At 27.2% G+C, this 14,696-nt stretch overlaps 1 protein-coding gene across 1 annotated transcript in view; it reads left to right on the plus strand.

The window, feature by feature from the left end:
- Positions 1 to 8,364: 8,364 nt before the first annotated feature.
- The window catches only part of LOC114121963 (uncharacterized), a 72,165-nt gene continuing 65,833 nt past the window's right edge, over positions 8,365 to 14,696 (plus strand). The window contains exon 1 of the mRNA XM_027984481.2: positions 8,365 to 9,103. Coding sequence (XP_027840282.2) covers positions 8,630 to 9,103 — 474 coding nt within the window. The 5' untranslated portion in view covers positions 8,365 to 8,629. The remainder of the gene's footprint in view (positions 9,104 to 14,696) is intronic.

The following is a 14,696-nucleotide window of genomic DNA, read 5'->3' on the forward strand; positions in this document are numbered from 1 at the left end:
CTTACTGTACTATATTAATATATTACTCTTATGTTCTAAAGGGATTTTACCCGTTTATTAATAAATAAATAATTAAAATATGTTAGATATTTTGTCTAGGTATCACCGCATACAGAATCTCATCACATTCGACTTATTAATTTCATGCGACGTATATTTATTTGTTTATATTATGCATCTATATCAAAATGCTCATCAATAGCTAATCGTTGGTTGGCTATAAATTTGATTTTACCCAACTTACCGTCTACCGCAAAAACCGCTCAGCTTTCACAATTTGCCATTTTTAGCATGAAATAATTATTATTGTTAAAGGTACTCCGCATAGGGTTTGCGGATGCCTAGCAATTATATAATAAATAAAACGCACAGAGCGAAGCAAATGATACTTGGTTAAGCTTTATCGGCTTTAGGTGTGAAATAATAAGGTGTGAAAACGGCGTTGCGGTAGTTCCGTACCGGTGGATGTAATATTGCTGTTATATAATATACGAGTACCTAACTATGCATACAAAACACCTGTACTTACATTTATAGGTAATATGTAAAATACGCGTATTACGTATTCGCCAACCAAGTCAAATGTACATTATATTAATGGTTGCAATTTACGCGGGCGGGAGAGAAGTCTCAGTAGTCGGCCATTTCATGTACAATATAATAATTAAATATAATATATATATATATATGTGTGTGTGTGTGTGTGTGTGTGTGGTGTGTGTGTGTAATACGTGGGTGGTTCGGGCATTTGTTATGACCCGCTTAGATGTAATTGCGTTGAAGTGGGTGGGGATGGTGGGCGACGTGCAAAATTGTTTCAAAGTCAATATATGCATAATATAAAGTTTATGGGCTCATAAATCTTTGTTGCCTTCCTGCACCCCAGCCCCGTCCGTCTATTATATCTCTCGCCCTGCTATATCACAGCCCGTTTAATATACATCACATCACGGTTCACAGCGGCGAGAAAGGCGCAGTATAAATTTATAATATTAGTATGTTTAATATATATTATACAGTCTGTTTATAAGCAGGCAAGTCTTAGACTTATATTATTATTTATTATCCCTTGGATAGATCATAGATCATAAAATGATTTTCCAATACCTTTACAACTATCTGTCTTTTCTATAGCTGTAATTGACTGAGTGTTCCAAAAAGTTGTTGAAAATATTAAACGATATATGGTGTGAAACCAATTTATGAAGCGTTGAAAGTGACTTCGGTATAAGATATTAATAATAATAATAATTTAATATATTTAATCTACATAAATTGTTATGTACAGTTTACATAATGCATAGAGATTTTGAATGAATGAATTTACAAAAAATGATTACTCTAAACAGTCTAAACTCTAAAGCAGCGTTTCTCATCCTAAGGATCGTGATCACCTAGATTGGGGTTGTGTAAGTCAAAAATAATAAAACACCGATTTAAAAAATGAACTCTTTCATTTAAAATTTTATATTGAACAAAAAAAACTTAAAACAATAAAAATAGGTAATAATAAAATAAGGATGTACGAATTTATATCATACCTACTTAAAAAAATTAATAAATTGTTTACCCGTGACAAGTTTAAATTACTAAACATGATTTTATAAATTGATATTATCGAACTGGTATATTTCGTTTAGCCCGTGTGGCGTCCTCTTAATCAGTTGAATAAGTTAATGATATGACATTTGTATTATTTAAATCTGTACTTAATATAGGTAAGGGGGTCGTGAAATGATTGTTCATATTTTATAAAGATTTTCGGTGTTCGTGACACTAAAAAGGTTGAGAAACGATGCTCTAAATGGCACACGAATATTTAGACGTGTTTTTCAAAGTATTATATTTACCAGTTAGTAGATCACAGCATTTTAAATTTTGTAACGCTATAAATAGAAACCACCTTAACATGTATTTTTTCAAATCATTGTAATCAAAGGATTATTATAGACTCTGCAAGCTTTTCGTTTTATAATATGATATACCGAGTACCTACCAATTATGTATTATATTAAAGCCTTATATACCTATACTGCAGACGTATAAAGTGACGTTATAGAAATGCTCGCGGCTTTCTGAAAGTCATGTCAGCACATGTATATACATAGCTGATATCTAGGAGGAGAGAAAATCGCAGTATTATTATGTATGTATGTATATATAATAAACATTATACACATCGTGTACGACGTTATATTATGATGTGATATATATACATAGTTTATGATACATCATTGGGTCCTGCGGGTAAAAAGTTTACGCGAAGAACCACCTCTGACGTATGTTATGACTACCTATATAGACACACGAGTACGTCGAATAATAATAATATGTATACATAGTGTGAACGAGTTAAATTGCCCGATGATTCCTGTATATGTATACATTTAGGCACGTTATAATAACATTGTTTTCGGTTAATCCAAATTTTCGATCTCGTGTGTTATTAGATACTATATATGTTATAAAATAATGTTATTTAAACTTCACTATATATTTATATTTAGTATACTGTACGTAACAATATCTATACGACTATATACATTATACATACATAATATATCATATTATTATATTATTTATATTCTATATTTACACGTATCATAATATACACTTATGTCCTATACTATATCGTGGTTGTGTATTTAATACTTGCAGTATAATATTATACTAAATAAGAGTCACGACGACTTTTCCCAGAGACGCATAATATAATAGTCGCTGCGCTACAGGACATTAATCATTTAAGTAGTGTAATACGTAGTATAGTAAGTTTATCGCTCGACGTTTTTAACATTATTCACCTGTTTATTTACATAGGTATATGTTCTAGTAGTCAAGTACCACTAGTTGACTGTTGTAGTCAACTGCAGTCTCGAGGGATCGAAATCATGAAACAAGATGTAATTTGAACCTCACCGCACGGACCTGATGATTGTTTTAAATTTTTGAATCACCTTATTCGAGTGAATTACTTACTTTAATTATAGTTTATATAATATGTTTATTTAATAAAGATCAAATAAAATATGTTAAAAATGTTTCAATTTAATAACTATTTGAATCTTAAATTTTAAGCTTAGCGATTTGTTTTACCATGTGTGAGTGTGTTTTTTTTTTGTTTCTGACGAGTAACGAATAACGATATACGAGTATACGACACGTTTTGGAGCTTTAGTATTCAATAATATTAGTGATTTCTCAGGTTTCTGATAGAAAATTAACATATATAATATACTTTTTAGAAACAGTTGTTGTAAGGATGGTGTACTTCCATTTTGCGTTCAGAGCCGTTTTTCATATATAATATATCATTTACCATTATATTTATACTTAACCTTAACTAATCCTTTAAATCTACTAAACACGAGATAACTTGAAATCTATAATATTTTAGAACGAGTTTTTCTAATTGAATAATTAATTTTCCAATACAATTTACTAATATCTCACTGTTCTTTACAACACTAGTTAATACTCGACCAAAGGCTATAGCCCATAAGTCAAAACTAATAATTCATTATATTATTTATAATAAAAACAAATCGCTTTAAAAAGAAACTTATACGTAAACGTGAGTTTTCGAGTGTACTATTGTACTAAATACTTTGCATTATATACTTTATTTCTTACTATTTATTTAATATAAAGATGTAAAATATGTTGGAAAAATTGTAATTTTTGTTTTCTTTCTCAGAGTAGAATTTTTTTTTTTTGAACTTTTAAATGTATAGTAATAAATATAGTAAATATTATAATATAAATATATAATGCATAAACAATTAGCTATTATCGATTGAAACATTTATTTATTATTTATAAAGTACACTTACAATATGTATGTACAATAATCAAATAAGTTAAAGTTTGTACAATACTTAAAAAATATGAGGGAAGGAACATCTATCGATAACAATATTTGTATTATTGTACCTATTAGAAATATTTTTCTTATAAGTTATAATCAATATAATCGCTAATTATTAGTTTAGTAATCATAAGATATAACGTGTGGAATTTATATTAAAAATAAAAATGTATCGACATAATCATTTTTATATACCTACATTTTAATTTTAAATTTGGACAACATTCCTTATTTAAACGATAAATAACAATTTGTCGATTATTTTGTTATAGTTTTAAAAAAATATTCGTGGGAACGTTTTTTATTTTATAATGAATTATACTATAGCCAATGATATTTTTGATTTATTTTAAGATATAATCTAATATACCTATATTATATGTATATACACTATATTCTGAATTTATTTTTACTGCTTATAGTATTTACAGAAAGATTTTATTACATTTTGAATTATACAAGTTGATAATATGATAATATAATTAATGCAATGTTTTTGGAAACAATTATGTTAATCTACTATAATACTAATATGTCTAAAACTAAAATAAATAACTCTAATAACTGAATCAAAAGAACATATCATAAAATATACTTAGTGATATAGGCAACAGACCGTCTTCGATTCAGAATCATCGTTTTTCATTTACAAAATAATATACATATATATAATATATATATCAATATACATAAATAACTTAACAAAATGTAACACACTCTATTATAGTGACTCACTCGAAACCTTATGTATAGTAGAACGGAACTCATCTGCCTATATTTTTTCTATTTAAAATTAATTTTTAGCCAAAGAAAATGATAGACATTTTTTATATTTTGTGTATTATTGTACTAATAATATGATAAATAGTATGTATAATGGGAGATCGAATGATCCAACGGTGTTCTAGCCAATGTAGAATCTAGAAAACTGTGCCGTCCGGGATTGTGCACGGTTAATAGTAACAACGTTGTTAAATATATTTTTAAATTAATATATTCACATTTTGATCGAAAATTATTTGTTTAAAGTCATAGCAATAAGAGACCGTATAAACGACAAATCATACGTTAAAAACAAATTACCGATAATGTATCAATTATCAAATATCAACCATCATTCATTGACCATTGTTCATCGTTAGGATATAATATAGAATAACTGAACAACGACAGTCGGCAAGGTATATTATACCGTTAAAAGTACATATGGTTTTAACTGAGACAATATAGTTAGTTGTTAATATTATTTAGTGAATAATATGATCGTTTTCTGCAAATTCATAATGGAAGAACTATTTTTAATATAGTCAAATAGATAATCAATTAATGTATATACTGTCTTGTTATCTAAATAATAACTATTCGTTTTGAAATGAGAAATACATTCTTTAAATGCTTAAATTAAAAGTAATAGGTATACATGCATTAAAATATTTAAATTTTTAATGATTATTCTAGTTAAAATTATTCAAATTGTATAACATTTTTATGTGGAAATGTATGTACCTATGTGCAAGTATTTAATATCGATTGCAATGCCATTGAATATACTGCTATGCAGTTGGTATCTACCTAAATAATCTTATAAAAGTTTCACCAAATCCATTGAACTCTCATAAAATTGACTATATTGTCTCCTGTATACTGAGTTTATCTTACTTTAAATCAACAAGAATCAATTTTCATTATTAACTATTCAATGCACGCATCTATCAGTAAAGATTTACAATTTAACAATATAATATATATGTTTGAATTCAACTCATTGTCAATTTTAAACAGTTTTCTAACCAAATAGTATTGAAAGTCTCTTAAATCCATGCGTATACATACGCACATCCAGTTACAGTTTTAATTAAATAGTTTTCACTTGTAGAAAGATTCTAGTGAGACTTGAGATTTGAATTAAGTTATTATACTTATATAAGTTATAAGACGCTGTTAGGTTTCTATATAATGAAACTTTATTTTCATCACAATGATGAATTTGCATTATAACACTATTTTTGTTAATACTAACCGGCAACCGCCTACTAAACTAAATACCCAGAAACATGACTGCAAGTTTGATCAATTACACAATGTTATATGTATATGTTTTTGATTGAACTACAATATTGTTACTATACTGTAAATATTATACTTAAACTACCTATATAGTTATTTTTAAAAGATGATAAATAACAGAAAATTAGATAGCCAAATCTACATTTTTTATAGCACATATAGGTATACTGTTTATATATATATAAACAGTATTATCTTAAATAAATTACAAAAATATTTTAAAGTTTTTGAAATTTTACGGAGTGTATAAATCTAGTTATAAAGAAAGAGATGAAGAATACCGGTAATTGCTGATCGGTTACTTTGCATTCGCCAAACGGTCAGATTTACATTTATTTCTTGACCAAACTGTTATCGTACCATTCAGAAAAAACGATAATAAACGATATTTTGTGAACTGAGCTTTATCATTTCTAGTCTGACGGAACGCATCGCCCGTTTTCAGAGGATTACAAATTCATGAAGCAGCGGGTGTCAGGGTAAGATGCATATCAGTCATATATCAGATATATCAGTCACCTATGTAAATTATTTACAGGTTCCTTTCGTATAATATTGTGATGACTTTATTTATGACTGTTATTTAGAATTTGTTGTAGTGATAATACAGTTGTTTACCTACATTATAATGTAGTGTGTGCGTATGTAATGTACTAAGTACACTTAGCTAGGTATATAGATTTTTAAAATACAAACTAGTCCTCGATAAAATGATCGTGATACCTTGATTAAGCTCTTAAATACCGTTTATAAAAATATTAAAAGAATAGTCTTTATAGTTTTTAAGTATATACTTACCTAAGTACTTACATTTGTAACAACTATAGCTTACATTGCCATATTATACATCTCAAAAATTTTAATTTCTTTTTTGATCTTAATTATTTTCATAAGATACGATAACACAATTTGAATTTTCCGACTGAAACTTGCTGAATTTAATTTAAAATCACTTATTTTCTTATTAAGTTGTAACAATAATTGTTATCGGGACATAATGTACAATTTTTTTTTTAATCGATAGGTTTTTGATGTATGATTACGAATATCCAAAAAACATAAATGTGAAGCACGTTGGTTGGTAGTTTGATACGTAGATACAAATATGATGTTTCCCTTAATTTGCCATGGAAAACTATTTTTAGTACTACTCCTATCGTTATTCGTCGAAAGAAGACGGGTAATCAATGGACACACCTTTCCAATTAAAATATTATGACAAGTAGTCACACCCTCGTAGTTCTATAAATGAACTTATTTTATTTTATATCTTTTTGTAACAATAAATATTGAATTACCTATGTATAACATTATATTTTATTGTCAAAAGTTGACATTTACGAGGATTTTTAATGACAAGGGGAGAAGCATAGCACGGGGCATGAAATTACGAAAATATCTCCGGGTAATGTCTGATTACTGTTTATTTTATTAGAATCTACTAGTATAATATTTTTTTATAAAAACAATCAACGAAATCCAATGTAATTTTTATGACCAACTTATTTGTAATAAGTTAATAATAATTGTCTGAATCAATTATGTAATAATAAATCATTACTAAATATTAAGTAATATAAAGTATACGACATAATTAAGTCATTTTTTCGATAAAATAAATATAGGTACGTAAATAAAAGGTCATCCCATGTAACATGATAAATTATTTTACTATCAGATACCTATTAGGCCCATTAGGGGCTCACCAATAATGAACAAATACAAAAACTTAAATTCTGCTTCATTTGGTACGGAAGAAATGGAAGTTGTCATTGGTATTACTGGTAAACATGGCATCACGAACATTTATCTATAATCGTTAATATTAAAGCTAAACAAATAAAATTAAAATAATCGCTGATGTATATTTTTATTATAAAATTTATATTATATTCAATATCAATTAAATTTATTGTAACCTGTATACCTATAGCTCTAATAATCAATATTCTGCGCAGTAAGCATAATAATATAATATCTATAATATTATCTTTACAGTTCCCCTATTACACAATATAATAATATAACATACATTTTATAACCTATGTTATTTCTCTGGTATTCTGGTATTCTATATGTTAATTAGAAAACATACCTTTTGGCTATAGCTATTGTATAATGCTGATTCGTTACACCGAATTAAAATGTAAAATAATTATATTATTTATTCGATAATGATGGTTAAATGTAAAAACAATTTTACGCCCAAACAAAGTAACCAATCCATTTAAAATCATTTAAAATAAATACCTCAAAAAAATAATATGTTCGCGTCAAGACGTATAATAAATAATAATAGTTAATAATGTTAATACTCATACTCGTAATACTATATATAGGTATAATCCAACAATAATAAAATTATAATAATGTGTGCGATTGCGGCGCTTCACTCAATGACGGCTATGGCAGCGACATCTGGCCGTGCGGTTCGCGACTGCGCCGAGAATGTCAATATGTCCTCCGGTAGAATGAGATTAGGCCGCACGCGTTGTTATCGCACTTTGGCTGCAGTGTTAACCGCACAGAATCCGCGTAAAGTTCACAGTCGTCAATCTCCCGTGTCTTCGCAGTTCACAGTGATTTTCTAATTTTTCATGGTCACCTCGGAGTTATGCGTCTCGCGCGTCGACCCGAACCGTTCGTGTTAGCCGTCTGTGGTTGCCGTCCGGGCTGCAGTGTTGACGCTGTCCAATGACCACCAAAAACGGTAGCAACATAGTTGTCGAGTGGCTTCGGTCCCTGCATCTGGGCCAGTACGCCGATTCGTTCCTGGATAACGGGTATGATGACCTGGAGATCTGCAAGCAGGTCGGCGACCCCGATATGGATGCTATCGGAGTGTTTAACCCGTCGCACCGCAACCGACTGTTACAGTCTGTCCGCACGTTGCGCGAGGAGGGCGCAGCCAGTGTTTATTTCACACTTGAAGAGTCTGCTGCGATACAGGAGGAATGCAAGTACTCCGCCTCTAAAGAGCAATGTGCCCCCAGTCCTGGCCACTCGTCAGGCAGCAGTACGCAAGAGCTGCAGCAGGTACATTATGACGAGTACGAGGAAGGAAAGGCTGAACTAGTCAGGATACCCAAACTTCAGTTGAAGCTGTTGTTAAAAGACAAATTGTTACAAGATGGCATTAGACTCAGCTCTCAACCATATACTACTCAGGTAAGTGTCACCTATTAGTCGGCATATTATCTATTTCCCCAATTAAGTTATATTTGTCAAGAGTCATCAATATGTTGATGATCAGTAGGTAAAGTCCAATATGTAAATTGATTGAAATCATTCTTAAACTATTATAATACAGTCAGTGTTTAATATACACCTCTAATCGTCATGTAGACAAGAGTATGTCCAGTTAGCATAGTTATAGGAAAATATTTATCTGGTCCAATACTGTCTGTGTTATGGACATAATATAATATTAATTGAACAATTTTATAGAAACAGTTTTCAATTTCAAAAAAATGATTGTACTTATCTTACTAGGAATTATTTAAGCCTTTGTAGTTTTTTATAGGCCAAGAATTATTGAAAGAATTATTTTGTATTGTGTTTTGAAGTTAAAACTCAATGAAAATAATTATATCTAATAGTAAATGGTAAATATCCATATATTCTACATATTTTCTTTGTTCGATAAAAAATAAAGTACTTAATACTTGATCTTTCTTCAATCATACAAGCTAAATTATTTAATTTTTATTTAGATATTATTTATAATATCCTAATTATATTAGTTCAGAAAAAAAAAAATCAAGTACATTGGTTGTTTGATATGTTGATGATATTATATTCCCTTTAAATTACAACTATTAATATGCTAGAAATGTTCATGAATGGCTTATACAATTAGTGATCTTGCAATGTAGGTATATAATTCAAAAACATGTAGAAAATAAAAATACTTACCTAGTTTTTTTTATTCTAGAAAACTTCTAAACATTTATGTTATATATAAATGTTTAAATTACTTTGGTATAACACAAAGTGAAATAAGCAAAATCCATTTGTACTTGAAAACATGTAAATAACTGCTCACTCTGCTGCTCTCTAATAATTTGATGTTATACTTGTAAAATACTAATATCTCAACTAAAAAACAAATTAGAAAAATATAAATATAAATTTTGAAGTCTAGGTAAAAGAGTAAATTTAGTATTTATATTGCTCTTCTGAATCCGTCGATAACTAAAAAAATATTAATAGGTATGCCATTATATTATTTTTACTAGGTAGGTGCTAAGGCTGCTTATTTAGTAATATTTGTAATTAAATTTATGATAATAATAAGCTTCTAAATATTTTTCATGTCTGGAATTGTGTAATAAAAAGAACTATTAAATATTTATGAAAATTCACACATTCTATTTAATAGTAAAAAAAATTATACAATAATAATCTAATAAATACTATTAATTTTCGCATTAAATTTTACATCATGATACCAATTATATATAATTGTTAAAACTTATGTTATGAATTTAAAATCATTTATATTTTGTCGGTTTAAAGTGTTTTATTTTATGCACAAATAGGCAATGGATATGTTATACCTATGCTGTGTAGATATTGTTTATGTCGTATTGTCGTATAATATATTATCGAAACAATTGACAATAAGTGTTATGTTGTTATGTATGTATATTGTATAATATACATTGTAATTTTATACTCGTATGCATAAAGATTTATAGAAATTAACATACGATTTAAAAATTAAATTATAGTTCCTATTTTGTAATTCTAAGTAGGCATATATAAAACTATGTATTAACTTATGGTGAAATGCAGATCGAACTCCTCGTCAGAATTTAAATAATTATATCGAAGCATTAAACTGCCCAAAACTTGAAATTAATTATATGAAAATACCGAATAAAATTAAATATCCATTGACTAATTATACATTTTTATCTACTATAATCGCATTCGAGTATCTATATACGTTCCTCAATTAATTATGTCAATATTTCCCATTTATTACGATGTTTCAACTTTTAAATGACGGCTGAAATATATTTGTTTGCCTAAAAAATAAGAATAGATATATTATTTTTCTCAAAAATTGATTCTTTTTTTTTTATATATTACTAATGAATATTGTATCTACCTATCGTTATTATAAAGACTAGGAGTTTTTGGTGTATTATTATATTTTTATTATATTATTTTTGTATATAACGTAAATATATAATATAAATTTCTATTAGGTATTTAAACATATTACATAAATAATCGAATCTGTAGTTGAGTAGTTCAATAATTTAATAAATTAAGCAATCCAGATTTAATGAATACAACCCTTGTCTTAGTCTCTAATTTTCTATTGTCTTTTCATTTTATTTAGACATTTAACATAATATTATATCTTATATGGATTTATTGTTGTCACTAATTATCACGATGAAAATAACTTTAGAGTTGACTAAACAATTTATTCTTCAAGTTATCATTTCCATTAATTATTTTTAATGTCACCACTAAAGACATAATTTTATCTGTAGAAATCTTAACGTTTTGTCTGGTTCTTCTCTTTATTTTTAATACTACTGGGCACTGGCGTCATTCCAAATATTAAATTCTTGTTTCTAATGTATTTATTGGATATTTTTATTTTGTTATGTGCCTAAGTATATATTTGATTATTATAACAGAATAACTATTAATAGCTAGGCAATAAAACAAAATAATTGAAAATACAAATAATGGTAGTTTATAATTATTTGTTATTGGTAAATGGTAATATTTTATTATATAATATATTTGACTAGCTGACACGACAGACGGTACCTACTTGCGTTATAAAATTGTTATATTTTTGTAATTATTTAGATTCGTATAAATAAATTGTAGTTAAGCTATATTATTAAACTACCAGAAAATAAAAATAATTAAGCTATTTAAACTGAATTCAAGTAGGTAATTCGTTACACTCAATTGAATTTTTTTTCACTCATTTCTAATGCCATACGCATACGTGGTCAAGAATTCTGATAACTGTGAATTACGTGTATTAATAATTATCATCGAGTTATTTATTTATTTATTTTTTTTGTTCACCCGCTAAATCACTGTTTTAGTGTTTAATTACTCATCCCCCAAACACGGATCTCAAAAACCAGTCTGTCAGCTTTTTTTTCATCCATTGAACAATCCTCGTCGTTTATGAAAAGGAAGCTGTTAATCAAACGGTTTCGAAGAAAATCTCGGATGCCTACTTCCTATGTTACACGGCCTCCTCCCCTCTTTAGCTTGTAATAATAATATCTGTGTAGACTTTTGTCCATCTTTGAGAACTTGTTTTCTGATATAAATAATTAATATGAGCATTATATGTATCATGAATGTCTGTAGACTGTAATGATGTTATACATATTATATTATTATACATCGTTTAATATTATTCATTTATGCGTTAGGTAATTGACTTATTAATTGTTTTTCTGATGCATTTATTATCAAAAATTTGTCGTGTAAAATGTTTTAAAATGACGATAAATTCGACGTTGTTTTAAGCTGCCATGTTATACTATTTCCATGTCAATAAAGTCAGTTGCGTTCTATCTGCAAAAAGGTTCTTTTTATTAACAGATAGATGAGACAGATTGAAGTTATTGATTCTCAACGAATGAAAATAATGGATAAATTGCGTTTTCATTGTAGAATAGTCGATACGCTCTCCGATGGTGTAGCAACATCTGCACTGTCAAATATCATGCAAATAATATCTGTAGGTATTTGTGTAACTTATTTTTTCTTCGTAGTATTTGTTGAAAGGCTTCATTGGAAAGACGAATAATTTATCATTAGTTATTCCTATAAAAAAATAAACATTATTCATTTAATAACTAATTTTTTAAAATTAAAATAACCAAAAATAGTAGATTGACTTATAATTATTTATAAACCAGACATATTTAGGTTTTATCTATTTTATTGATTCGTATTCATATGAAAACAAATGTATCGCGATGTTACAATATTTACAGGAGTAATGTATATTTATGCTTTTTGCTGTTATTGATATGGTAAACTCATATGTAAACTTATAAAAATAAGATTTTTGTGTACTTAAGAATAATAAATATTTGAATGAATAAATTTATTTAAACGATATTTAACTCTTATTATAGTTGTCAACTAAAAAAACTAAATTTTCACAAAACTGTGCGAAAACATATTATTGATTACTAAAACTTAATAGACATGTTTCATCAGATTTTTTTACAACTAATTATTATATAAGGCCTATGATGGTTATGATATTTAATGCAGTGTTATATTTGCTAATAGCGATAAATAATAATTTTGATTAAGTGAAAAATATTTATCTATTTGTTTTGAACGACCTATTTTTTTCATCTAAATTCTTATTCATATTTTTCAATTATTAATTACTAGTATTTTTAAATTTTGATCTGACATTTTTTGTTATTTTTTTCATGTTTCTAAAAAGTAAATCAAATAAAAATTACATAATTATTTATTTGATATTTTTTTTTTGAATCAGGAATAATTATATTTGTATTATTTCATCATTTATTATATTTGTTTAAATTATCAATGGTATCACCTTTGAATCTTGAATATCTATTGGCTCAATATTTAATATTTATTATTCTAACTACTCATCAGCAATCGGTTATCAATAGATTGAGAAATATCAGTCATAGGTCAAATTCGATTTCAATAAAAATTATGTAATTCATACGAATATGCTCGCGAATATGTTAACGTTATATTTGTGTACAGTTATATTTAATATTAATATATTTGTGTGTTGGTTACCATTATGCTTTTAGTAAACAATATTAAGTATCATATTTTTTTTTTTATTTAATACAAAAGTTTGTACGGAAATAGCGTTAGTATTTGGAGTAAATTTCTTTAAATTTGTTGCAAATTATAATTTATTACAACTAAAAAGTCTGGTTTAGGTACCCCAAATGATCATTATTTGTTTAAAAGTTGATATTTTATCGAGTATTTTATCAATGTTTGGAATATTTCGTGGGTTTCTAGAAAATATCTAGACAATTTTAGAAATAGCGTCCTTTAAACTACCATCTGTGTTTAATTTCCAATTTAAAGAGAGCGTAATGAAACTTTTTAAGCATTTCAACTGATTTAAAGAAGAGTATTAAAATATACAAGTAATATAAGTTTTTAAATAATAAATTTTAAAGCTTGTAGGTGCAATTAATTTTGAAGTATTTGTTTATTTTATTAAACGGCTTATTCCCAGGCACTTACACGTTTATATTATTATTTATTATATATTATATACTTATAATTTTCAAAAGTTTAAATATATAATTTATAATGCATATATTTAAATTGATGGGTTCAATTCTTATAACCATTACATTAAATTGGAAGATGTTTTTTTTAATGATTAAAAAAAAAAAGTTTTGTAAACTCGGATAACTTTTCATGAATTGAATGAAATTCAACTGAAATGGGTTTACGAAATGGGTTTGGCGAAGATTTCGATTAAAAAGACCAGGATATTGGCACACTTAAGGGTACTTTTGTGATTTTTTCTTCGTTTTCTTTCAAATTCTGATAGAACGTATGTGTACTCTTCTTTGTGTATTTATAATATAATACCTATGATGACTAAAACAATGTGTATTATTTAAGTCAATTTGACCACAGTAAAATGAATTGTTGAAATTCGAAAATACTTAAGATTATAACTCCTAAGTTCTAAGATTTACTATTTAGTCTTTATAGTCCATAGCATGATGACATA

The sequence above is a fragment of the Aphis gossypii genome, chromosome 1 (genome assembly GCF_020184175.1).
Source record: "Aphis gossypii isolate Hap1 chromosome 1, ASM2018417v2, whole genome shotgun sequence".
Classification (NCBI taxonomy): Eukaryota; Metazoa; Arthropoda; class Insecta; order Hemiptera; family Aphididae; genus Aphis; species Aphis gossypii.